Source organism: Lepidochelys olivacea (genome assembly GCF_965140295.1).
Source record: "Lepidochelys olivacea isolate rLepOli2 genome assembly, chromosome: 1".
Classification (NCBI taxonomy): domain Eukaryota; kingdom Metazoa; phylum Chordata; order Testudines; family Cheloniidae; genus Lepidochelys; species Lepidochelys olivacea.
In genome coordinates, this window is record NC_140411.1 from 118,504,225 (window position 1) to 118,531,194 (window position 26,970).

Below are 26,970 nucleotides of genomic sequence, written 5' to 3' on the forward strand. Positions count from 1 at the left end.
GATTCTCTATGTTTTGAATCTGATTACCCTTTAAGGTATTTACCATCCTGATTTTACAGAGGTGATTCTTTTACCTTTTCTTTAATTAAAATTCTTCTTTTAAGAACCTGATTGATTTTTCATTGTTCTTAAGATCCAAGGGTTTGGGTCTGTGTTCACCTGTACCAATTGGTGAGGATTCTTATCAAGCCTTCCCCAGGAAAGGGGGTGTCAGGCTTGGGGGGGTATTTTGGGGGAAGATGTGTCCACGTGGTCTCTTTCCCTGGTCTTTATTTAAAATGCTTGGTGGTGGCAGTATACTGTTCAAGGACAGGGCAAAGTTTGTACCTTGGGGAAGTTTTAACCTAAGCTGGTAAAAATAAGTTTAGGGGGTCTTTCATGCAAGTCTCCACATCAGTACCCTAGAGTTCAGAGTGGGGAAGGAACCTTGACAGAACTTCCCCCCATTCTATAGGTGAGGAGAACCTGAACCCTGTCATCCCAACATGGCCATGTGAGGGGATTCTCGCAGAGTTTTCCTCTCCACAGGCTCTCTCTCATGGATTTTTTCCACAGAAAGGAACAATCTGGGCTAAGAATTTTAGGGCTGCTCCCTCTGGCCTGCATAGGAAAAGTTACATTGAAAAATTCCTTTGGATTCTTTTTTAATTTTAATTTTTTAATTTTTCAAAAAAAATAGAAAAAACAAACCTCAAATGAAAACACAATGCAATGAGCAAGACATTCAAACTGTTGTATCATTATTATCAACATCAGGGCAAATGAACACAAACAAAAAAGTCCAGGGTTGGAATTTCAAAAATGCTCAAACTTGGCTTAAATCTGTTCCCACTGAAATCCGTGGGAGTTTTACCAATGACATAATGACAGCAGAACTAGGCAAATAAAAATAAAAATCCCGTCCATATTTCTTTATGCTTTTAATTTCTTTCACACAGGAAAGCCTGTGTACACAGTGTGTATTAGTTAGAAATAGAATTATGATATTACTATTATTAATACATAGTTATACTGTAAACTCTATTTTGTCTTAGGTTTATACACCATCTAGTACAATGGGGCCCAAATTCTGACTGGGATCTCTGGCTACAACTTTGCTGAAAATAATAAATATTAAATATAATAATAAAAGAAAGACATATCACAGCTGGATCCAATGCCACTTGCTTCTATTGAAGACTTTAGGGTTGTCACATTATAGGAGGGTTTTTTCACTTTATGTTAGAGTGAGCTATCAATGAGACAAAAGATGATGAGCTCCTAAATTTGTGGTCAGGTGGTAGCAGATACAGGATGTTCCTTTACAATCACCTCACCATTTCTTAATCTGCTGACTTCTCCCAGCGGCCTTTCTGCTATTGATAACCACACTAAATAACCTTTGGAAAAAAAATTTTAGACTGTTTTTCCTTAGCCCCCGGGTATTTTTCACCGGCATGTGATATCGCATATATTTCCAGAATTGTTTGTTTGGCGAATTAGAGTTAGAAGATTTCCAGGTAACCACTGGTAAAATTTTAAGAGCTTTCTTCACTATTGGAGGTAAAGACTCTGGCTCTTGGAATGACTTGTACTTAATTAAAATCAGTTTTATCATGTTATCTTCTAAAGCACAGTTCACCGCTGCCTGCAGTTCAAAGATGCTGGGTCCATTGACATAGCCAGGACTCAAGATAATTATAGCTCGTCTGCTTTGTTGAATAGCTGTTACAATATCATCAGTGTAAGCTGAAAAAGAAGTAATGATTAGTACTAGCTTACACTCTGGGCTTTTCAGCCACAGGCACCGAAAGCATTTAAAAAAATTAAATATAATCGTGTTAACAACCATGTAAATGCAGCCACCACTGGAGTAAAATGCAACAACTGCACATAACAGCACATAGCAATGTCCCTCACAGCATGAGAAGAAGAGAACACACTTGAAACCAAAGGAGCGTTTAGAAAGCCATTACCCAATTAATTTGGCAATGACACCTGGGCTAACATCTTCATTCTTCTGATAAATGCAGTCAAAGATCTGGTTGAGTGCCACTTCTGGATGCTCTCCAGACTGCTGTGCAGGGATCCCAGTGCTGAATCCCACATATTCGTAGCTTGCTAGGGCTGGGCAGAATGTAGGTACTGTCTCTGGCTTTGGGCCTCTAAGGCACGCTGTCTGGTGCGAATCTCATGTCAGTCACCCCCCTCTTGACAGTGGGGACCCTGCAGTCCAATGGCCTAGGCCCTAAAACTAGTGCCATCTCCCACAGGCCTCCCCAGCTGTTCTTGCACTTTCCCCAGGATCCCACTGAAGGTGTGAGCCTTCTGGTTTATGCTTTTCCTCTTTAAGGGTATGCATGGAAGACAATGGACACACACACACACACACACTCTTAGCACAGCATTCTAAACACAGTTTTCTCCTTACATTGCATGAAAGATAAATGGATGTAAACATAGTTTTCCTGCCTCAATTTCCACACCACTCTGGAGAGTTCTTTGGCCATACACCAGAGCCCTCTAAGGAGTCCAGGATGTTTCCTCTCCTCCCTGACCTCAGGCACATGGCTTCTCATCCAGAACATGGAGGCCTAGTCTCACTTCTCCCTCTAAAATAGTTGCTGAGAGACCCTCTCTTTTATAATCTCCAGTCTTTATCAGGTGATTTCCTGATCAGCCTCATCAGGTGATGAAAATCCCCTACCAGGTGACCTATTACTTTCATTATCAGCCCACCTGCACAGACTGGTTCTCTTGGGCAGGACTCAGCCTATTGTCTAAAGTGGTGCCATGTCAATTGTAGAGCACTTAAGTTAATGACCCTTTGTTCTTAGCCCTGTGCTGCTAAACGTTGGCGTTCCAGTCCAACATGGAGGTAAAAGAACAACTGAGAAGGCAAAGAAACCCCTCATTCAAAATTAAATCTGCAGTCTGTCAGATATACAAAAAGAGCTCCTGACTCCAAACAGAATCATAAGTTGTGCCTAGACAGGTTCCACAAATTGCCACAGGTGCCATGGGCTCTTTAGTGACTACAAGGGATGATGAATTTTTTTTTTTGACAGAAAGTGTAGTTTTACACAAGAAAAATTTCAATTTTGCTGAAATTTTTCAATTATCCATCAGCAAAATCGAAACAAAATATTTTGTGTCAAACCAAATCAAAACATTTTTGCTTTGTTGAACCAAATCGAAATGTTTTGTTTTGGGTCAGTTCAAAATTAATCTGTGTCCACCTGAGCTGCCAGAGTGACTCATGGAAGTTAAAGTTCAGGTGACTCCTGCCCCTCTTCTCCCCTCTGGCCTCAGCTTTCTAGCAGATTACATCTCCCATAATGCAAGATGGTCTCCCCTTTGGTTGAACCAATGTGGTGTATTATGGGAGTTATGTGACCATGGTGCATCATGCCAGTCCAACCAAAAAGTTTGGCTTTAGAGGAGAAAAGACTGGAGAGAAGGGTTGTCTCCTGATGTTTTCCACATATCAAGTGGGACCTTACCTCCTCCTGGAAGAATGTCCCTTTCAAGAAGGCACAGTTTGTATCCATATTTGTTTTCCAACACCTCCGGAAGGACCTCCAGGGCAAACTGTTCCTCATTAAGAAAAGTGGAATCAATTTCAAAGGAGTCTTGTTTTGCATAGGACACAAATGCATCAAATTCTTTGCAATCTAAAAGAAAAGAACATTAAAATTGTGCAGCTCATCGAATGCAACTAAGGTATTTCTGAAGTACCCATCACCTTTAATTTAATGTAATGGTAAATTCTCATTATGGTCAGTATATAAATATTTTATTTAACTGAATACATGTGATTAATAGCAAACAATTGTCAAGTCATGTAATGGAGTCAGTCAGTAATTCAAGATCAGTCCAGCTTCTCCATTGCCTTGCAACTCTTGTAGACGTTCACAGCCAAAGTGAGTATAAAATGCTACCATTCTGTAAACCACTACACAAGATGGAAAGCAATGGAAAATCAGGTCCATTGCTTCATTTCAGAAAGCATGCAGAAAACAAGTAACATCCTTTGCTGCATGACCAGTTGACGATCTGGCCATTTCCCATTAAATTACATATACAGTAACTCCTCACTTAAAGTCGTCCCGGTTAATGTTGTTTCGTTGTTCCATTGCTGATCAATCAGAGAACATGCTCATTTGAAGTTGCACGATGCTCCCTTATAACGTTGTTTGGCAGCCACCTGCTTTGTCCACTGCTTGCAGGAAAAGCAGCCCGTTGCAGCTAGCGGATGGGGGCTTGGAACCAGGGTGGACCGGCAGCCCCCCTATCAGCTCCCCGCTCCCCTAAGTTCCCTGTGCAGCAGCCACCCAGAAGGCTACCAATTGCTGGCAGTTCAGCTGTCCCTCCCCCCACTGTCATGTGCTTATCCTGCCCTCTGCCTTGGAGCTGCTCCCTGGAGCCTCCTGCTTGCTGTGTGGGGGGTGGGGAAAGAAGAGGCAGCTAATATCAGGGTGTCTGCTTCCCCCCTGCTCCTGCCCCCTGCTTACCCCATCCATAGAGCGGGGGGAGACACAACAGGTCTCTGCTGTCTCAACTTCCAGATCTACTTAAAAAGGCAATGTACTTAGAGTTGTGTCAGCATACTTAAAGGGGCAATGCCTCTCTTTCTCTCACACACACAGGGTGTGTGTCTCTGTCTGCCACATTGTCTCCTCTCCCTCCATTCGTGCTGCCTTGTAGAGTGGGAGGCTACATTAACAACAACGTGTTAACCCGTGAGGGCTCAGCCGCATGCTAGTTCATCATTTAGCAGTAAGGCATTCCCTGGGAAATATCCCACCCTCTGACTTCACCACCTCAACTAAGCTTCACAATCATCATTGCTGTGTACAGTATTAAATTGTTTGTTTAAAACTTATATATATATTGTGTGTGTGTGTGTATATATATATATATATAAAATATAGTTTTTTGTCTGGTGAAAAAAATTTCCCTGGAATCTAACCCCCCCATTTACATTAATTCTTATGGGGAAATTGGATTCACTTAACATCCTTTCACTTAAAGTCACATTTTTCAGGAACATAACTACAACGTTAAGTGAGGAGTTATTGATTTAGAGACTGAGTCAAACTTTTTGCTTTGTGTGCAGTAGTCAACATTTATGTCTCATTTATATCATATCAAAGGATGCAGCTACTCAAGAAAAACATAGCATTTCCAATGCACAAGCTGTTTCCAAAATGCAGTGCATTTTATTGCAAGTAAAACCCCATCTCTCTTACACACCATATTGTCATAAAAGCACATGCATTATTCAATACAATAGTAGAAAAATTCATGTGTTATAAATAGAGATGGGGGCAAGATGCAAATTTCAGGTCAGGATCCAAACACCACCTCAAACTTCGGAGCCGTCCACTTCTTGAGTTCTGGTTCTGTCCCATTAAAGAAGTAGATCCAAGCTGTGGATTTCAAATCCAGATCCAAATTTTCCCAGATTTTGAGAAATTTGGCTATAATGCATACAGAGATATATTTTTGTTTTTTAAATAAAAATGTAACAAGTATTTCCATTTTAAAAACAAACTTTTGCGGGGGGTTAAAAGTTGAACAGGTTAATAACAAAATATGGACAAAGGAGTAATGGATGTTGGGGACAACTGGGGACATCTGTGAACAGGCTGTATTGCCTAGTACTCAGAGCAAAAGTACCGGATAGGGGCTCAGTTCTGCAAGATGCTGGCTGCAGTGAAGTCTATGGAACTACTCACGTGCTTAAACTTAAACATGCACTTAAGTGCTTTACTGAAATAAGGCATCTTGCAGTACCCAGCCCTATAAGAACAGTTATCAATACTAATCTGTGATTATGTGATCAATATCAGTTCCTTATGTGATCTTGAACAGGTCATTTGTCCTAAGTCAGGCACAGTCAGCGTCACTAGAAAATTATATGTGCATGTTTGTGTAACTACATCTAAGTTTAGCATGTTCTAAAACTTAAGTCCCAGAAAGTGTGCATGCAAAAAAATGTAAGCATGCAAATTTCAACTCGCAGATTTGGAGGTTGAGTTGCGGTCCCTTTGAAAATCTTAAATACTAATAATGATAAAGAATCCTTTGCACTAGATGTTTGCAATTCCTCATTTCACCAGTGGAGGTCACTGTCACCATATTATAAAACAACCACTCCTTATAATTATTATTGGTGGTGGTGGTATTGTTATGGTAGCAACTGAGTTCAGGGCCACACTGTATTAGACAGTCTACAAACAGTCTCTGGGCCAAAGAGCTTAACACCTCTTTATCTCAGGGATCAGCTGGAGAAACCACCAGGGGAGTTTCCAGAGCCCTCATGAAAATCTTGCCACCAAACTGAAGTGAGGGTTACGTGATTTCCCAGATCACCCTGGCCAGACGTGACTTATCAGTTGGCTCACCAATACACTTTCTGAAGAGCAATTTATGAATTTCTTTTAAAATATACCAGCTTGCATCAAGGGCCAGTTGTGTTTCAGAAAAGTCTTACAGGTAGAAACCACCAGACGACTCCACCCCCTGCATCTCACATTAGCTTTGTAAGCACTTTGGGGCAGGGACTGCCATTTCCTATACATTTGTAAAGAGCTTAGCACCTGGGAACCCCAACCTGGTAGAGGCCTGTGGGTGTTATTGCAATATTCATGATTAGAAGTTGATCACTATGATCAACATGAATTTCCTTAGGAAGAAAATATAAATATTTCCAGTAAGTGCCCTTATAAGTTGATTTGCCAAGTGATGTTGTCTCCCTCCTTGGTTATGTTTATGAGAAATTGTGTTGATTAAATAGGAAAATAAATGATTATATGTCTCCATTTCCTCACCCATTTCTCTGCAAGCACATGCACCTCTAGTCTACAGATTTTATCACAGGTTGAGGGAGAAACTGTTGTTAACCTGTGGGAACCTCCTGTTAAAATATTGGAAACACCTCACTCCTCTGTCTACAGGGTTTTGCCTAACCTCTATCTCCTATTCTGAATTTCCCTGGCTAATTTACTGCTGTTGTAAATGGCTCATTATAAGACTTCAGTCAGTAAATATGTACTGCCCCATGTGTTCCGGCTTCTCTAAGATCCTGAATCAAAGACCACTGAAGTCAGTGGAAAGTCAACTATTGGCTTCAGAAGCCTTTGAATTAGCCCTAATGTGATTGAAGACATTAAAGTAAATGGTTAACAGATACTGCAAATGATAATAGAAAAATTGAAGTAAAATAACAGTTTATCATGGTTCTATTTTTCTTACCTCCTATAGTTTCGTCCTTGGCCAAGTAATTTCTATACATCAGCGCTATTTCGATCCAATGCTGGTAAACAAAAGCGCTGCCCACCAGGAGTCCAACTAGAACTGCAATCGCACTATATAATATGTATATGAAAAGTGCTGTTAAAACAAAATTATTGCTGTTAAAATTCAGTGTTTCCATAATAATACTGACATGTACAAGAAATGCTAATAGCAGGGATGGGGACTAAACTGACTGACAAGATTCACTCCTGCCTGCCTCCCAAATTTTAAGGAAGTGTGGAACTGGATCCAAGTCCAATTCTGAACACTGGGACTCAGGCCTAGCATGGGAATTCAAGAGAATACATAGTGTCTTGTTGACAGTGTGAAAAGCAGATCTGTGCTGGAACACAGAGCAATTCTAGCAGTTTTCAAACAAAACCTTTTCCGGTCAGTTTCAAGGAACCCCTCTAACCTATTGAAAAGTAGAGGGCAATGATGACCACAAGCATATTAGTGACAGTGCTCAAAACATATCTCATCAGGAATTGCTAGACCTCTTCTGGATTTACCTCTTTCCTTCCTTTTTAGCTTGAGCACTCCTGTCGAGTTCCCCACAGAATTCTGAGCAAAGCAGATGAAGTTGCTGTTCAAGTCCCTTTCAGTAACTTCCCTGAGTGTGGCAACATGAACAAATGATTTGCCTCCAAATTCTTCTGCACGAATCCTAAACAGAAAAACACTCCTATCATCCATCTACTATTCATTCACACAAGACACAAAAGCCCATGATTGTACAAATAAAGAGATGCTAACATTCTTGTCATTCACCTGTGATGTCTGTGAAGGAGTAGGAGTATTTTGTAATATTTTTAGGAGTCCTGTTTTTGTTTTATTTTCCCCTATATGCTCCATTGCTACCCAGTGGGTGGAAAAGGACTGTTTGCTCTCAGGCCAGGCTAAGAGGTGTGGGTCTGGGTATGGGTTAGCAATCGATCCAGCAGGGGTTGATTTATCATGTCTAGTATAGACACGATAATCAACCACCAATCACTCTAGCGTCAACTCCAGGACTCCACCTCAACGAGAAGCGCAAGGGGAATCGACGCATCTATACACCGCAGTGAAGACACCGTGGTACGTAGATCTAAGTACATCAACTTCAGCTATATTATTCACGGAGCTGAAGTTGCGTAACTTAGATCGATTCCCCTCCTCCTCTCCCCCACCCCAGTAGTGTAGACCAGCCCTGAAGCGTGATCCCCATATCAGTGGAACATTTGAAAAGACAATGGCAAATCCAATTGTCCAGACATAGACACGTAGCAACTGTCGACCCAGAGAGATTTGGATTTCCCCACCTCTCAGCAGGGAGGTTGAGCAACACTCCCCAGCCGAGAACAAAGAACTGGAGAAGTGTGAAGTGGGGGAATTAGAGGTGGTTTCTGGAAGTATTCAGGACTCTTACCAAGAGTCAGATGAAGGAGGGCAGGTCAGACAGAGCTTAAACCAGAGGTTCATTACAGCTTGGCTGGGCTCTGGGCTAACCAGAATGGACTATGCTTTAATTTTCCATTCTCTATACTACCCTAAGGACTTCCTATGCTGCATTCCAGTTAACTAATAAACCTGACTGTTTTGACAACACTGCTTGGTGTCATTGCAAATGCCTGGTGAGGTGCATTAATCCCTGAAGAATGTACAACTCTCCATCAGGAGTCTGTCTCAGTTGGACTTGTTGAATGGAGCTCATGGTGTGACGCAGGAGCTCCGAAAGCCCATAAATCCAGTCTAGGGAAGCAGTGAAGCTGTATGGCTAACAAGGAGAAAGAGTGGGACCCTTTCTGGGGGTCTGGCATACTGAAGGGATTTCTCCTAGAGACTGCTCCAAAGCTGGGGGTGTAGCACCAATTCTGTGGATCCGTGACAATGTTGCAAACGAAAAATGATGTCCTTGTATGAAAGTTCAGTTTGGTTCTGATCTCATGGCTAGTGCCCACAGACAACACAATAAAAAGGTTGCTCTTGATCAGTCCTCAGACCTCAATTTAGCAAAGTACTTAAACTCATGCCTAACTTTAAGCGCATGCTTAGTCCCATTGACATGTACTTAAAGTTAGGCACCTACATAGCTGAACTGAAGCCTTAAAAAGCAGACTCTACAGCAGTGGCAAGGGACCTTGCTGTGAAAAATCTTAAAATAATTTAATGCTAGCAAAATTCTCAGGTGATGCGGGACACTAGGAATTTGCAGAATCATATCCCATATCTCATGGCATTTCCCAACCACCAGCTGAGGTCACCTGAACAGAGCAGGGTGAAAACTAGTGGTGTTTGCTTTATAGAATTTCATTCATATTTTGGTTCAGACTATGTGGTGTCAAACCCTGAAGTTTCACTTAGCATTTCAGATGAGGTGACACTCATGTAATCCACCAAGTTACACCTGATCACATGATGAAATCATGCAATCATATTATTTTGACTCAAATCACACTTGATTTCCTTGAAAGTGGATCCCCATTTATCCAAAATTGAGCAGCGTTCCCAAATTTTTACAAATCTTTCAATACACTGTGTCTGAATTTTGAGTTTCTAATGAATTCTGAAAAAGACAATGTTCATCATAACCATTTTGCACTACTCTGTTCAGAAGCTGATAACCGACTGATCTCTGTAATACCACACATGTGCCAGTGAGTGGCTTTAATCATAATAAATCAAATTTATCCATAAAATATTGTAAATCTCTGTCCAGAGTTGTCTGTGTTGATACCATTTGTTCTATTTGTTCACTCTCTGTTATATAATAATATATATCATTATAATGAATATCATTATAGGTGACATTGGTAACACAGCCTAATATTAAGGTTGCACAACACTTTCTATTATAAGACCCTGTTCTCAGTTGCTTACAGCTTTGCCGAACTTTAACCATTGGGCAGAAATTTTCCATGCCGGATATCTGCCTGTTAAAAATTGGCTGGGACCTTTACTTTGAGAAGTTCTAGCACTCCCATACTTCAGACCAAGGATTTGAAATTTGGTCTTTGTGTTATAGATGTGCTTATTGCTGTTCCTATGAAAAACTACCCACATTTGGCCAAGCTAGAAGTCTTTGAAAAAAAATCTCAGTTTGCACAAACTCTAAGAAATCTTTATTGAGTATATCAGCTAAAATCTCCAACATTCTATCCTCCGTGAGCACACTTCATCCTGTGTGTGACCAGACTGCACGAGCCATCCCCACAGAGTGATTGCACATGCTCTATCCCAGCGGTGCAGGGGCCAAGACAGACCTCTAGAATTGCTGCTCCCAGATGCTGGGATGATGCCAGGTACTGCAACTGAGAGCAGGGAGCCTGTCTTTCTTGTGCTCTCAATGATTCTCCTTGCTGATGCTCAAGCAGCGTGCAGAAGGAAGCCTTCTGATTTGAATGCTGAGGGGACAACAGCCGGACTGAAAGAGTAGATTTGGACAAGGAGCCTGGGTCAGCCCGGGAATGGGGAGGGCCAAGATTGTGACTGGGATTTGGGGAGGTGGGCACTACGATTGGAAACCAAGAAGTGCAGAATGTGACTCCGACTCATGGGAGAAGGCTGGGATAGGTAACACAAGAAGACTGAGACTAGGAGCTGGAGAGGAAGCTGGAACTGGGAGCAACCCAATGAAGGACACCCAATGAGGGACATGTGAGGGGCAGTGGGGAGCCAGTTGGCAGATAAGGGGGGAGGGGAACACAGAGTGGACGAAGAGCTAGGGGGACACTGGGACTAGCTGCACAAGGAGACTGGAACTGGGCACCAATGGGGGTGGGAAGGGGATTGTGCAGGGGAAAGAAAGGTCTAATGAGAAGACAGGGTGCAAGGGTAAAACTGAAACTGGCTGGGCAAAGAGACTGGGACAAGAAACTAGGAAGGGGTTAGGGAGGGAGGCAGAGACTGAGATTGGATGAGGAGCCCCTGGGACTGGTTGCCAGGAGGTGGGGAGGAGAGAGAGAGAGATTGAACAAGGAGCTGGGAGAGGAGGGGAAATAGGACTAGCAAAGCAAGGAGATTGGGACTGAAAGTGTCTGTGGGAGGAAGAGACTGGCATCTGGGGGGAGAATGAGAATCTGATGGGGAACCCAGAGAGGGAAAATAGGACTGGCTGGGCAAGACTACTGGGACTAGGACAAAGAGACAGGGCCAGATCAAAGACAGGACCAGGACAAGCTGGCTGGGATAGAGTGGACAGGATTCAGCTTGGGGGAGAACAAGCAGAAGAGTCTTTAACTACTCTCCTCTGGACCCTGGAATGGAACCCAAGATTTCTGAGTTTCACCATTCCTCTGCTCTTAGCAAATATCTGTGAAATCCACTGGCAAAGTGTGGGTCTCATTTCCCGCTAGTGCTGGTCCACACAGACAATGACAACCTACTACTGCTTTCAGGTATTCCATTAGCTCAAGTGGCGGAGGTGTGTGAGGTGCATCTAAAAGTTCCAACCATGCTGATGTCCCATGTAGGCGTCAATATGATGCCATATGGTGAGATTTCTGTTTTTTCACTTTGGTTTTTTTAAACCTAGGAAATCACACATGCACGCATCCATGTGCACACAGACACAGACACACACGCACACGTTAAAAGAACATTAAGGTTGAAAAGCCAAGCATTCAAAAGTTAATACCCAAATTAAGGTCTCCCATGCAACCTTAATTCAGTCCCCCTGTGAATATGAATTACGATACAGTCTTTAATGGCATGATCCCATACTACTTTTTCCACATGATCCCTGTCTCATTCAGTGCACAGGATTCACCTGCTCTATGGATTAACCAGGGTCGTATAGTAAAGGAGACCCTTGTCTGTAGGAACCCTGCTTCATTGGTTGCAGAAGTCAAAGGTATGTAGTGACTGAAGCAGGGGATTGCAAGAAGAGAAAGGAGGGTCTGATGGTCAAGATAGTTGAATGCTGCCATGAGGAATTGGATTTGTCTTTGCATCTGCCACAGAGTTCCTGTGTCATGCAGAGCAACTCTCTTAAACCAAACTTTTCATAGGTGGTCACTAATTGTCTCTCTCTCTCTCGTTTTCTGGGTGCCTGACTTGAGACCCCAGGGCCTGATTTGCACTGGGAGCTGCAACTGAAGTCAATGGGAGCTGTGCCTACATATAAAGCTTTATGTAAAGCTATATATTATTTGAGCATATACAGTGCTATATAATGCTAAGTACTCTGAAAAAATCAAGCCGTAGGTGTCTCAAATTGAGCAGCCAAAATTAGTGGACACATCTGAGCTTAACTTCTCTGCGCCTCAATTCCCATTTGTAAAATGGGGATAATTCTAGGAGCTGTGAAGATAAATACATTGCTTGTGACACCAGAAAGATGGGAGCTATGGAAAAGCCCAGGAAGAGATTGACCATTTTTTCTTTAGAGCAGGGTTTGCTCTCAGTATGAAGAGAAACAAATTATTGAACAGCTTCTCATTAATTGAGCACCATCTATTCTGTGCGAGCAAGGCTGGGTTCTGTGGACAAAATACTATGTGAGTATTTAATTAAAGACTGTATTTCTGTATATTAATGCATATGCAAAAAGGGGGCGGAATTCGAGTTGCATGAGCAGCCTAACCCTGGTACTTGCTAAATTTTCAGTGCTTCACTGTACAATCATCATGTTCTTTTAACATACTTTTTTGAATGTAATTATATATACACATGCGTCTATTCATACATATAGAGTGGAGTGTTAACATGTATAATATATATATTAGAAAGAATATGTGTGTGTCACACATATTAGTATGTAATATGTATCTAAAAATCCTCAGTGGACTTTTCTTACGTTTTCTGATATTTTGTTAGTGATCTTCCAGTGTCTCCAGGTAAGAAGACAGTACATTAAAGTAGATATTGAAGACTCTACATTTGCTTGCACTGTAACCAAGCTGGGATTTTCTGTTTAGTTGGTTTTTCCCCTTACCGTGTTGAGTTCTGCAAAAGTGGCTCACTTTTACTTTCTTTGTTGTCTCTGTACCAAGTTATCCTAGGCAAAAAATCCCTTTCAAAGCCAAATGATACTTTGCATTCCATTTTAAGAGGTTTTCCTGTGAAAAGGAAACATAGAAACACTGTTTACAAAAGTCATTGGAAAGTCTTTCTCCTAATTAATATGGGAAAGTGGTTGCTGGGTTGAGATGCGTTTTTTTCCCCTTTGATGCCAACAAAGGCATACACTGTCAATATACTGTCTCAGTTTTTGACCTAATCCATACAAAACATTGGACCTAAGATCCATACATGTCTTAAAACTGGTTTCTATCATCCAGTGAAATGTCAATACTCTATTAAATTGTAATGCCCTTCCTGTCCAGAAAAAGAACCGCAAAAAGCTCCCGCTTACCAACTTCTACTTCAAGGGTCTTCATGCCACTGGGATACAAGATGTTTGGGGTGTGGACAGTGTTTCGTGCTGCAATACAATACAAAATAAAAAATAAAATAAAATAAAATAATTGATAAGACTATTATGTATAGTGAAAAGGTGCTATACTGTCTTAGGCTATGGTAAACCCAAGATAGAATCAGCTCTGATAAGGTTATTGATTATTCTAGGTTACAGACAGTCTATTATATATTATTACTTAACATTTAACATTCCATCCAAAGCCCACTGAAGTCAATGGCAATCTCTCTATTGATTTTAACGGACTTGGGATGAGGACTTTAATGATGTTTAGCCCGATGGCCTGTCTGAACATTCCTAACATATAGTCATTTTGTAAGTGGGGCTTCAGTAAAGATTTCTGAAGAAACAGCCAGAGAAGCAGGAATAGAACCAGGAGAGGACAGCGTTGTCACTGTGAGAGAGGACAAGATTTTCAGAATGTGAGCACAAATTAAAACAGTACAGAAGAGGAAAGAGACACTAATTTACTACAGAAAATAAATTGTTACTACAGATATTTTATTATTCTGAGCTCATATGTTACTTACCAATGATTTTTACTCTAACTACTCTTCTCATTGTCCACTGGATGCTGTTGTCAAATAAAATGTAATCACATACATAAATACCAGCATCTTGCTTATAGATACGAAGCAAGTGGATTTTATCATCCTTAAGTTTTCGACTTGGTCTAGTCTCCTGAAGCATTACTCGAATTCCATTCTAACAAAAAGAAAGGAAAATGAAGCAATTAGATGGGTTATTTTCTTTGCAACTAATTAAATTCTCTTTTAAAATCTTAGAGTGAGATTGTCATGAGAGCTGAATGCAGACCTAACTCTGTTCCCATTGAAGTCAATAGCGGAGTCTGTTATACTATGAGTCTCATAAGCTTTGGTGTTGGGGGTGGGGGGGTTGGGGGGGTTTTGTTTGTTTGCTTTTGCAACCCCTAGCTTCTGAAGGCAGCTGAGTACATGAGAATCTTAGCTTTCATATTTAAAAAAAAAGCAAAATTCTAACACTCATGATTGCGGAGAAAACTCTGCAAATATGAATGAAGTGGGACCTGAAGACTTAGAAACCAGAAGCCAACTAAAAGGAAAACTGTTCTTTTCTTTTCATATGTTATGATTTTTAAATAAATCTCATGATTTCTTGAAATCTGACTCGTGAATTTTGAATGCTTGGAGTTGGCAATACTGCTATTGCTTTCACTATGAGCACCGAGCAACATTGAATGCTTTTGAAAATTCCAGCCATTCTTAATGTCCTAAATATACACATATCCTCTAGAATGGTTAAAGATTTTTGTCATAAATATAAAGGGAAGGGTAACCACCTTTCTGTATACAGTGCTATGAAATCCCTTCTGGCCAGAGGTAAAACCCTTTCACCTGTAAAGGGTTAAGAAGCTAAGATAACCTCGCTGGCATCTGTCCCAAAATGACCAATGAGGGGACAAGATACTTTCAAATCTGGAGGCGGTGGTCGGGTGGGCAAAGGGTTCTGCCTGTCTGTGTGATGCTTTTGCCGGGAACAGATCAGGAATGCAGCCTTACAACTCCTGTAAAGTTAGTAAGTAATCTAGCTAGAACATGTATTAGATTTTCTTTTGTTTAATGGCTGGTAAAATAAGCTGTGTCTTTTTGTAACTTAAGGTTTTGCCTAGAGGGATTCTCTATGTTTTGAATCTGATTACCGTATAAGGTATTTACCATCCTGATTTTACAGAGGTGATTCTTTTACCTTTTCTTTAATTAAAATTCTTCTTTTAAGAACCTGATTGATTTTTCATTGTTCTTAAGATCCAAGGGTTTGGGTCTGTGTTCACCTGTACCAATTGGTGAGGATTCTTATCAAGCCTTCCCCAGGAAAGGGGGTGTCAGGCTTGGGGGGATATTTTGGGGGAAGATGTCTCCACGTGGTCTCTTTCCCTGGTCTTTATTTAAAATGCTTGGTGGTGGCAGTATACTGTTCAAGGACAGGGCAAAGTTTGTACCTTGGGGAAGTTTTAACCTAAGCTGGTAAGAATAAGTTTAGGGGGTCTTTCATGCAGGTCCCCACATCTGTACCCTAGAGTTCAGAGCGGGGAAGGAACCTTGACAGTTTTTAATAAAGGCCAATCCAATGCCCATTAGAGTAAATGGAAAGACTCTCATTGACTTCAATGGGGTTTTGATCAGGCCTTAAATGAACAGAGCAAGGAAATTCAAAGTTCATGCAAAAAGAAACCAGAAAAGAAAATTTGCCATAGAAGATGTACCAGAAATTATTGTTGTGCAGGCTCTAAGTGAAGCCTCTACACATAAGGGGCTGATGCTGTTCATCAAATGGGCAGAGATTTCTGATCATTTCTAATGCAATTCATAGTTCTCTGAATTGGGCAATTCTGATATAATGAATCATTGTAACAATTTGGGGATGAATTTATTCTTCATAAAAGTGAGGAACTAACACTGCGGAATGAGAGCCTGACATCACTCAAGCAGGCATTCATTGCATTAGCTTTTACCACACTGCTCTGCCAATCCTGACCTACCCTGTCCTGCTATTCCAGCCCTGCACCCATAGCAATCCTGCCAGTGTACCACACTAATGACCTGCAGAACTAGTACCTTTTACTATCCCAGGCCTTTGCGTCTCTGCCAACAAAACATTGAGGAATCCACCTTTGTACAGTACAATAACATTCTCAAAAAGATAAAGAAAGCATAACACCACCTCATTGACCTTTCTGCCCCTTGATCCTGAATTTCACCCACATTTATCCTAAATCCTGCTTTTAAGAGTCCACTCCACCAGCAAGAATGCTCACCAAACAAACGCCTAGGCAGGCAGCAGAACAAAAGCATAAATTCTGATGCACTGCTTCATTGCATATGGAGCCTCAAGTTCCCTTTTGCCATACATGACATGACAGAAGCAACAGAAGATGGAAAACAGAAAGATGCAGAAGCCCAAAGAGCATCTAGAAAATATCCTACAAATAAGGCTACATTTTAGTCAGGGTATTTTTAGTAAAAATCATGGATGGATCATGGGTTGTACATCTTTTACAGGAAATTCAAAAGTCACTTTGGCTACAGAAATGGTTCTAGTCTTGATTGAACATATACTTAGTGCTGTAACACTAGATGGTATAAATGAGTAGTTAGGTACAATATATCAAGAGTTATTCCTGCATAGCAGGTAAGTCTATTTAGGAAATTGATTAGACTTCATACTTGGTATTTTCTGAATGCAAAGTAATTTCCATGTATTGCCCTTTTTTAACCTTATACAGAACTGATCAATTTTTTTAAACTGTGTAAAAAGAACATCCCTTCCTTGTCTGCCAAATTTTAGCTTGGAGACAATTTTATGGCCATTATAAGTAAAACTTGTCAGAAATTTTTCAGCAAATCACTTTTCAATAAAATGCCATTTTCATCTCAATAGAAACTTTTTGAAAAACACCAATTTTGATTACATTTCATTTAGAAACTAAATGAAGCATTTTTACATTTTAAAAATGGAACATTTTGATGTTTCATTTTGAAATTACTTCTGAAAATGAAATCTTTATATATTTTAATTTAGAAAAATGTTTTTAAAAGTTTTAAAGGGTTGAAATCAGAACGAAATGCTTCAATTTTATTGAAACAAGATGTTTTGATCTAGCAGAAATTTTCATTTTAATTTATTTTGTTTCATGGGAAGTTTAGAATTCTTTGGTTTTGTTCCATTTTGGAACAATTTTTTTTTCCAAATCATGAAGTTTCCCACAAAACAGAAAATCCATTTCCATCTCAGCTCTAATTAGAAGCCTCTAAAATATTCCCCCTTTGGGAGTTGTGCACAATTTGCATTTGCTTCAGTAGAAATTGTGGGAAATGTGTAAGAGTGCAGAATTTAGCCTAAAATTGTAACAACACTGATTTTATTTCACAGAGAATTGGAAAAGAGTGACTGTTACCTTGTACCATGTCACTGGTGACCTTTGTAAATGATTGTAGCAGTGTATCCCAGGACAAGAAATTGAATGTCCCCTTTCAATGAGAAGAGACAGCTCATTTCTGCCATTATCCGAACAATTTGCATTGTTCTTTGCTTGAACCTTTATGATGTTTGAGAGACATGGGATTTCTTCCCTGTGCAGCAAAGAAAAGAAACCAAGGTCAAGTGAAAACAATCAAACGTATCGGACCAAAGAAAGAGTTTAGTGGCATGGAGGTTTTTAAGAACAGGTTAGACAAACTTCTGTCAGGTATAGTCTAGGTCAGGGGTAGGCAACCTATGGCACGCGGGCCAAAGGCGGCAGGCGAGCTGATTTTTGGCGGCACTCACACTGCCTGGGTCCTGGCCTCTGGTCCGGGGGGCTCTGCATTTTAATTTAATTTCCAATGAAGCTTCTTAAACATTTTAAAAACCTTATTTACTTTACATTCAACAATAGTTTAGTTCTATATTATTGACTTATAGAAAGAGACCTTCTAAAAACGTTAAAATGTATCCCTGGCACGCAAAACCTTAAATTAGAGCGAATAAATGAAGACTCGGCACCCCACTTCTGAAAGGTTGCCGACCCCGGTCTAGGTATACTTAATCATGTCTTAATGCAGGGGGATGGACTAGATAACTTCTTGACCTTCCAGCCCTTTATTTGCATGAATCTATGATTTTCAGCTATCAGTGAAAGTGTACATCAAGGAAGGCCTTTTGACACACTGACATACCTTATCATACAGATATATACTCCAGCATCATTAATCCCTATCGGTCTAAACCAAAGTGCATTCCCTTCCTGAGTGGGGTTAGTGCTTTCATTACTGATAATCTTCAGTGGCTCTCCATCTTTTTGTTGCCAGAACCACAGCACTTTACTTTTATAGAGTAATGAGTTGTTGTACATGTGGGTACGGTGTTGGGATGGCAACACACATTCCAAAATAAACTCCTCGTCAGTAATTGCATGATAAATCCTTCCAGGTCCTTTATGAAGACACCCTGAAAGGCAGGCAACAAACATATCAGTACAATCCGACATGAATATAGCATAGATTTCATTATATTGAGAGAGAGAGAGAGAGAGAGAGAGAGAGGAAAATGGCCAAAATTTTTTACGTGATTGGTGATTTGGGGTATTTTTAAGGGGGTTCCTTAAAGGGCCTGTAAGCAAGTGACTTGTCGGCCGATGCGCCTTCTACTCCCCCCACCCTCTGCTGATTAAGTGTGGTGTAGCAGGCTCTCCTCCTTTAGCACCTCCTGCTGACAGCCATGCCAGCCCTGCAGTGGTTTGCTTTTTCTTGCAACTCAGCCCAGTGACCAGTCACATATAGGTCCACCCCTTCTGGAGTAAAACCAGTAGTCCAACAACTGATAGCCCTTCAACTTCACGTTGGACCCCCCCTCCCCCGCCCCCAGAGCAACTCTGAACCCACCAGTCCTTGCACCTGGAATCAGGGAGTTTCAGTAGTCCTTACCTTACCCATCCCAGGGGCATTTCTGCTCCATCTTCCTCAGTGGACTGGTAGGGGAACCCAGCTCCTCCCTTTCCAGGGACCCTTAAACAAGCAGTCAAGGCCTGACTACATAGACCTCTTGCTGTCTCCTGCACCACTTCTTACCTTACCCTGTCTTGAGCCTTTGCCTCATCCTCTTCCCAGGCTCCCAGTATATCGAGGTTACACATGTCTACCTTACTTTAAGTCCCATGTGGGAGTGGACAGGGAAGATTTTGCTTCTTCAGTTTCTCCAGCAGAATCAGTCTCTGTGTCTTCCCCCTGGCAACTGCTTTCCCCCTCTCTCTAGAGAGTGACTTTTTAACTGTTTAATGTCCTTAAGATCTTTTGGCTTCTAGTCTTTGAAAAACAAGTCTTATAATTTTGGATGGAGCCTGGAAGTAGCATCGTCCCAGCTAATAGCTCAGGCATTGTCTCTTAGGTTATGTCTACACTGAAAAAAAAACAACCCAACAACAACCCTATAGCAGTGAGTCTTCGATCTTCCTCTGTTGACTTGGGCTCATGGAGCTTGGACTACATGGCTAAAAATAGTAGTGTAGATGTCCCCACTCGGGCAGGAACCTGGGCTCTGAGAACCACCCAGACACGAAGTAGAGCTCTGTGTATCTCAAAAGCTTGTACCTTCTGCCAAGGTAAAGATATTACCTCACCCACCTTGTCTCTCTAATATCCAGGGACAAACACAGCTACAACTACACTAGTCACTTTTGAAAATTTAGCCCAATAACATTTAATAACTGAGTATAAATTAACAATGAGTGTCTGGGATTTATAGGTCTGATTCAGCTCCCACTGAAACAAATAGACTTTCCATTGACTTTAATAGCAGTTGGATTGGGCTCTGAGGACCAAAAACTTTCAGTTTGTGTAAATTGGCATAGCTCCATTAACGACAATGCTGATTACACTAGCTGAGGATCTGGCCACATGTCTTTAAACACAAACTGATATGTTGCAGTGGTTTTGATTTTGCCTATGTACAGTAATAAATACAAAGTATTCCAAAGTCCCAGGTCTTCAACGGGGTGGTGCTATCCTCTGCCGTAGACACATTACCATAGTTAAACTACAGACTTATCTCCAAGCATCCTTATTTTTATGGGTATAATACAAAAGTTAATTTACATTAACTAAATTTCACTCCACATAGGAGGCATCCAGGAGATGTGGGTGGAGTGTTAGCTTAAAGAAAAAGAGTTTCATCCAAACTCTACCACTGAGTTAACTATATGATCTTGGGCAAGTTGTTTGTCTCTGTATATCTCGGTTTTCTCATTTGCAAAATGGATATAATAATATTCACCTATGTCACAGCAATGCTAATAAAACAATTATTTGAAACATCTTCATATCCTATTGTGAGAGGTGCTGAATACATGCAAAGTATTATCCTTATGTTATCTGTACACTTGTTTGATACCTTGCCATTGTCTTTAGACTGCATGTGTCAATGGCAACCTTTTATATCCAACTGCTCCCAACAATCCACATCCATACATTTTCCTTTGTCTCTTTGTTCTACCATATCAGAGACACACATTATCTCCACACAATTTACTGTTTATTTTATATTCTCTTCCAGCTAATTCTGGTATGGTATCACTCTGGATAATGGGCTATTGCAGTTACAGCTGGTTGGAGAACAGAAATTTCCTGCCAGAAGGGAAATTTTCAAGTTTTTGGAAAAAATTAGTCCTGATTCCTGACAAAAAGTGAAAACCTTGAAATTTTTCACAGGACAAAAATTCCAAGCTTTTGTCCATTTCATTTTCTCCCTGCCCGCAGAAAGTGAAATTGACAAGAGCCTTCCAGGCAGGCATTTTCCCATGGAAAATTTTGATTTTATGCAAAGGGCATTTTCTGTCAGGATGATTTTCTGATAGAAAAGTCCCCAAAAGCTCGAATTGTAGTGCTCTATTTTTTTTTATGAAGCAATGTTTTAGCTTGGATGAAGATGTCAAAGGAATCACAGCAGGCACCTTGCAGCTTTCCCAGCTGAAATTAATTAGAGCTCTGTGAAATTCCACTAATACATAGCACCATGAGGCCCAATAAAATATAGGGCAGGGCAAAACAAAGCAATGAAAGGAGTTTTGATTAAGGAAGAGGGGAAATCTATGGAGAGAAAGCCATCTCTTCCTGATGTATTATTCAGTGGCGTTACAGCAGCAATTAATTTGTTCCATTATGCTCTCAAAATTCCAGTTTTTATTTTTCCATTATATTGAAAATGTCCATCTACTTTCACTGCTAACTCTGGGACTATGGATTTTGTACTTTCTACAGACCCAAGCACATCATCAGTGCTTAACAAAAAAAATGCATAAAAATTATAATTCATAAGAAGTCTTACACAGAATCAGTGAAAACTCATAAAATGATGATAGGATGTATATTGATTATTACCAGCCAATAAAATTATTATTGAAACATTTCCAGTAAGACATGAAACAATCTCTTACCTGTCAGATTAAACTCTCTAACCTCTGCTCCTTTGATAAACAATAGTAGGATCCAGCAAAAAGTAAACATTTTTTCCTATCTAACTTTGATTCACTCTGGAAAAATGTGTTCTTTGCTGGCCTGTGAAGTACTATGAAATAGATGATCAGAGATGTTCTCGGTCAGCATCATCTTCTTTGCTGTAAAAGAGGAAAATAGCCATTTGTTTTGAATGATAATCTACACTACACTGGAGTGGGAAGTGCTAAGCTATTTCACACGGCGCACAAAAGTGCAGCATGAAAATTAGGGCTGTCGATTAATCACAGTTAATTCACGCAATTAACTCAAAAAATTAACAGCAATTTTAAAAATTGTGATTAATCGCAGTTTTAATTGCGCTGTTAAGCAATAGAATACCAATTGAAATTTATTAAATATTTTTGGATGTTTTTCTACATTTTCAAATATATTGATTTCAGTTACAACACAGAATACAAAGGGTACAGTACTCACTTTATAATATTTTTATTACAAATATTTGCACTGTAAAAATGATAAAAAATAGTATTTTTCAATTCACCTCATACCAGTACTGTAATGCAATCTCTTTATCATGAAAGTACAACTTACAAATGTAGGTTTTTTTTTGGTTACATACCTGCACTCAAAAACAAAACAGTGTAAGACTTTAGAGCCTACAAATCCACTCAGTCCTACTTCTTGTTCAGCAAATCGCTCAAACAAGTTTGTTTACATTTACAGGAGATAATGCTGCCCGCTTCTTATTTACAATGTCACCAGAAAGTGAGAACAGGCATTCGCATGGTACTTTTTTGCAAAGTACTTACGTGCCAGATATGCTAAACAATCATATGCCCCTTCATGCTTCTGCCACCATTCTGGAGGAAATGCTTCCATGCGGATGACACTCATTAAAAGAATAACATGTTAATTAAATTTGTGACTGAACTCCTGGGGGAAGAATTGAATGTCTCCTGCTCTGTTTTACCCACATTCTGCCACATATTTCATGTTATAGCAGTCTCAGATGATGATCCAGCACATGTTTGTTTTAAGAACACTTTCACTGCAGATTTGACAAAACACAAAGGTACCAATGTGAGATTTCTAAACATAGCTTTAGCACTCGACCCAAGGTTTAAGAATCTTCCAAAATCTGAGAGGGACGAGGTGTGGAGCATGCTTTCAGAAGTCTTAAAAGAGCAACACTACAATGTGGAAACTACAGAATCCGAACCACCAAAAAAGAAAATCAACCTTCTGTTAGTGGCATCTGACTCAGATGATGAAAATGAACATGCGTCGGTCCGCACTGCTTTGGATCATTATACAGCAGAACCTGTCATCGACATGGACACAGGTTCTCTGAAATAATGGTCAAAGCATGAAGGGACATGTGAATCTTCAGTGCATCTGGCAAGTAAATATCTTGTGACACCACCTACAACAGTGCCATGCGAACCCCTGTTCTCACTTTCAGGTGACATTGTAAACAAGAAGCCAGCAGTAATTATCTCCTGCAAATGTAAACAAACTTGTTTGTCTGAGCAATTGGCTGAACAAGAAGTAGGACTGAGTGGATTTGTAGGCGCTAAAGTTTTACATTGTTTTATTTTTGAATGCAGTTATTTGTTGTACATAATTCTATATTTGTAAGTTCAACTTTCATGATAAAGAGATTGTGCTACAGTACTTGTATTAGGTGAATTTAAAAAATACCATTTATTTTGTTTTTTTAAAGTGCAAATGTTTGTAATCAAAAATAAATATAAAGTGAGCACTATACACTTTGTATTCTGTGTTGTAATTGAAGTCAATATATTTTAAAATGTAGTAAACATCCAAAATATTTAAAGAAATGATATTCTATTATTGTTTAATAGCGCAATTAATTGTGTGATTAATCGCGATTAATTTTTTTAATTGCTTGAAAGTCCTAATAAAAATGGTAAACAGCATTTCCCCCCAAGTGATCATGTCTTTTTGAAAATTGGTATGTGCCATGTTTTGGTCATGCAGAGCATTTTGTGCAGATCCATGGTGGACCATATATACCTACTGCAAACTTCAATTAAAACAAGTTGTATAGGGAGAGATAGATGTAGAGCCAGATTTTCAAAAGCATTTGTGCATGCAGTTAGCCTGATAGTGTGCCCAAAGGGTGAATTAGGCACTAATTAAACATTTATGGGTCAGCTCTTCAACTGGTGTAAATCATTGTTGCTCCATTGAAGTCAATTGAGTTATGTCAGTTTACAGCAACCTAGGCTGTGATCCTTGGTTTACAACTGCTTTCTTCACGGCTACATGAGAGCAGCTCCCTATACGCATAAGCCACACTCTGTTTTCATTCAGTCCCACCTCTGACCCAGTCTCTCCTAAGAGGATTTAGACCACTGTCTTGCTAGAATTGCACCAATGTTTTGAATGCTAGAATTGCACCCTCTCACTGATATGTCCCAGGTGACTGTTTTGCTTCCATCTAATCAAATGATTTAGATGACTGATAAAGTGACCTTTCGGTTTGTAAATTAATGTAGGCTCCTTCCTAGGCTAACTCTGGTCTAGCACAGCCTTCCAGGCAGTATGAGTTATCTGCACCAACAAAAAAGCACAGATTCACAGCAGGAACAGAGTTTCCAATAGCCATTGCATCTATAATATAAAAAAAACCCAGCCACGTTCTCAAAGCAAGTTGGCAATATGCCCAATAACCCCACCATAGTTGCAGCTATAATTCTACCTGGCAAGACAGTTGTTCAGTGTGACATCCAGCATAATAATTAATAACATTTTTTGCATGTATACAGTGTCTACCTCTGCAAGGCTTGAATTGAGCTATTTAGCTTCTCAGTAAAACTGATCAAACACCAGGTGTTAGCTACTCTTGAACTGTGTGAACTTTGGCTATATACACTTTTTTTGACATCCTTCATCAGCCCATCAAGTGACACTACACTTGCAAAGCTGTGACTCAGGCTGAAGAAAAATCCCTGGGTGAGTTTTTTGATCTGTGGGCACATTATGCAAATCAGGTCCCACTCACACAAGCAGAGGGCAGTACTTCACCCAGTTTATTTTACATCAGTGGCATTAATGAACACACTCCCATTTTGCAGCCTTTGGGGCAACTATGCTACACAGAGAGGTGAGCTGCAGCCACATGCCAGAAACTAAACAGGGCCTGCTGTTTGTCTTTATTCCTGACAAATATGGTTCTCATTTCCCTCCTCTGTTTTGATACTAAATTGGCTTCTGCTCATCTTGCCCATTTCTCATGGCTTTTAAAATCATCATGAAGCTGCCATTCTGGGGGTCTTGGGCTAGGCTGAATCAGGAGGCAGGGCTTCCTCTGCTTTATGCTGTATTCATTCAGAAGACAGCCATCCCAGTGGCAGAAAGTGCAGCAGAAGAGCATTTGGACAGTGGTTAGGTCAGAACTTCATGTGACAACATCCCATAGTGTATTTATCTTTTCTAAGTCAATGGTACTTTTTCTGTATTTTGGGTAAAATCATAACCAGGACACACTTTTGATGTGTATCCTAACTGTCACACACATGCACCCACACCAAATTTCCAGTAACCAAATGAGACTCATTCCTTCCACCAGGTTCCTCCTCCTAACAGCCAACATCCAGCCCCCTTCTTAGGAGGAGGAAAGTCTCTCCCGCTGACCTGCTGAGGAGGCAGCCAGGGAGAAATCATACACTCTCTAACACTTTTGTCCAAAGCCAGATTTAGCATTTTGGGGGTGGGCCTGGGAGACAGCTAAGCAAAGCCTCCACACTACAAAGAAAACAGATGCATTTTCACCACAATCACACCACTTGACAGGAGGCTGGTTTGAGGAGCTTGGGGAAGGGTCAGCAAGATGATTCTTTGAGATACACGGTATTAATCAGTTAACTTTGGGATGAGTGTCAGGAAGAGATTGTGAAGTCTCCTGCTGCTGAAGTACAGCGCAGCCATTTGTTCCTTTCACTGCTACCTATTGGTTTGCATTGATTTCTTATTCAAGGCTATCTTCACAAGGGAAAGGGCTAGAGACTTACCTTTATTAAAAATAAAAATAAAAGCTGAGATTCTTCACTTTGTCAGCTCCCCCAGATCACAGGAGCCCATCACCAAAGGCTTCCATGAGGCCCAAAGGCTAATTCTGCTTCTGCCACATCTGGCTAGATATAGCTTTCCAAGGATAATGAGCTACATGACAAGACCAAGAAGCATAAGCATCTAAATGAATGAAGAAACTCAGACAATTCATGATTAAAACAACTTAATACATTATCTTGTCTATTGCCCTGGCAATACAGGTTGCTTGCAGGTGAAACCTCCTATGGAAGAATAATCCCATCACTTAGATGAGAATTTGGAGAGAAGCATGAAGCAGTGCTGAAGTTTTGGCATTCATGGAGATAACCTGGTGGAATGTACTTAGAGTCGGTCGAAAAAATATGTATTTTTAAATTATTCATTTAAAAAGAAGAACATTTTCATGAAATATACTTACATTTTTCAACCAGCTCTAAATGTATTAATTTCATCTCCTTTATAACATTGCCTCTGGAGAGCCCCCTTCAGAGACTGCATGCCCTGCCAAACAATGACGGATTACATTTGAAAGCAGTTAGCCATTGGGCTGAATTTCCCTCTGGTCTAGTATTCTAGAATCCAGAGTACACATGGCCTGTCCTCCCACCCCCTGAAACTGTGCCTCTGTTCCTCTCTTTCCACCAGCCTGAGTGAAAAGAGAATCCAATCCTCTCTCTACTGGGGATTTATGTTAGGATGGTTTGAAAAGAGTAACCAGGGAATACAGGGGATTGACTCTTGGTTCTCACGAGGCATGTGGAGGTTCTTACTTGCACTTTGATTCATACCTTTACAAAATGTTACATTTTTACTGCTAGAGCACAGCTCAGAAAGAATGGTCCATTTAGGCAGTATTTAAGTCACTTCTCAATTCTTACTCCTGAGGATCATCATTGCTACCTAGTCTCTCAAAGCCAGAGTCTTCAGGACAATGGAGGAGAAAAAGAGGATGCTTACCAAAATCACCCTTGTTCTCTGAATGCATTGCCTCTGTGGATCCATGAAGATCCATCTACTCAGGTGGCTTAAAAGAGGTGCCAGAGATAGAGAGGAACTGAGGGGCAACTAGGAAGGTGGGGCTTTTTTAGTCTAGGTTTTAGGGTGCTGGAACAGAAGGGCTTGTCTGCATTCCCCTAAAGGCTAACTATTTTGAAGTGGGTTCTGTCCCTGTGTGGCAGTGCGCATGGTTTCATAGCGGGGATCTGAGTGCAGGGGACAAAGTAAAGAACTTCTTTTTATCAATCC

The 26,970-nt window shown here is 40.5% G+C and overlaps 1 protein-coding gene across 1 annotated transcript; it reads right to left on the reverse strand.

Moving 5' to 3' along the window:
* Positions 1 to 1,251: 1,251 nt before the first annotated feature.
* IL18RAP (interleukin 18 receptor accessory protein) lies at positions 1,252 to 21,696 on the reverse strand (the record flags this gene model as incomplete). The annotated part of the gene is made up of 10 exons (XM_084617651.1): positions 1,252 to 1,728; positions 3,483 to 3,653; positions 7,240 to 7,377; positions 7,794 to 7,948; positions 13,196 to 13,319; positions 13,616 to 13,684; positions 14,209 to 14,383; positions 17,616 to 17,790; positions 18,376 to 18,646; positions 21,627 to 21,696. 10 exons carry the CDS (start codon positions 21,694 to 21,696, stop codon positions 1,313 to 1,315), a joined length of 1,764 nt encoding a protein of 587 aa, XP_084473777.1. The 3' UTR covers positions 1,252 to 1,312.
* Between the last annotated feature and the right edge of the window lie 5,274 nt (positions 21,697 to 26,970).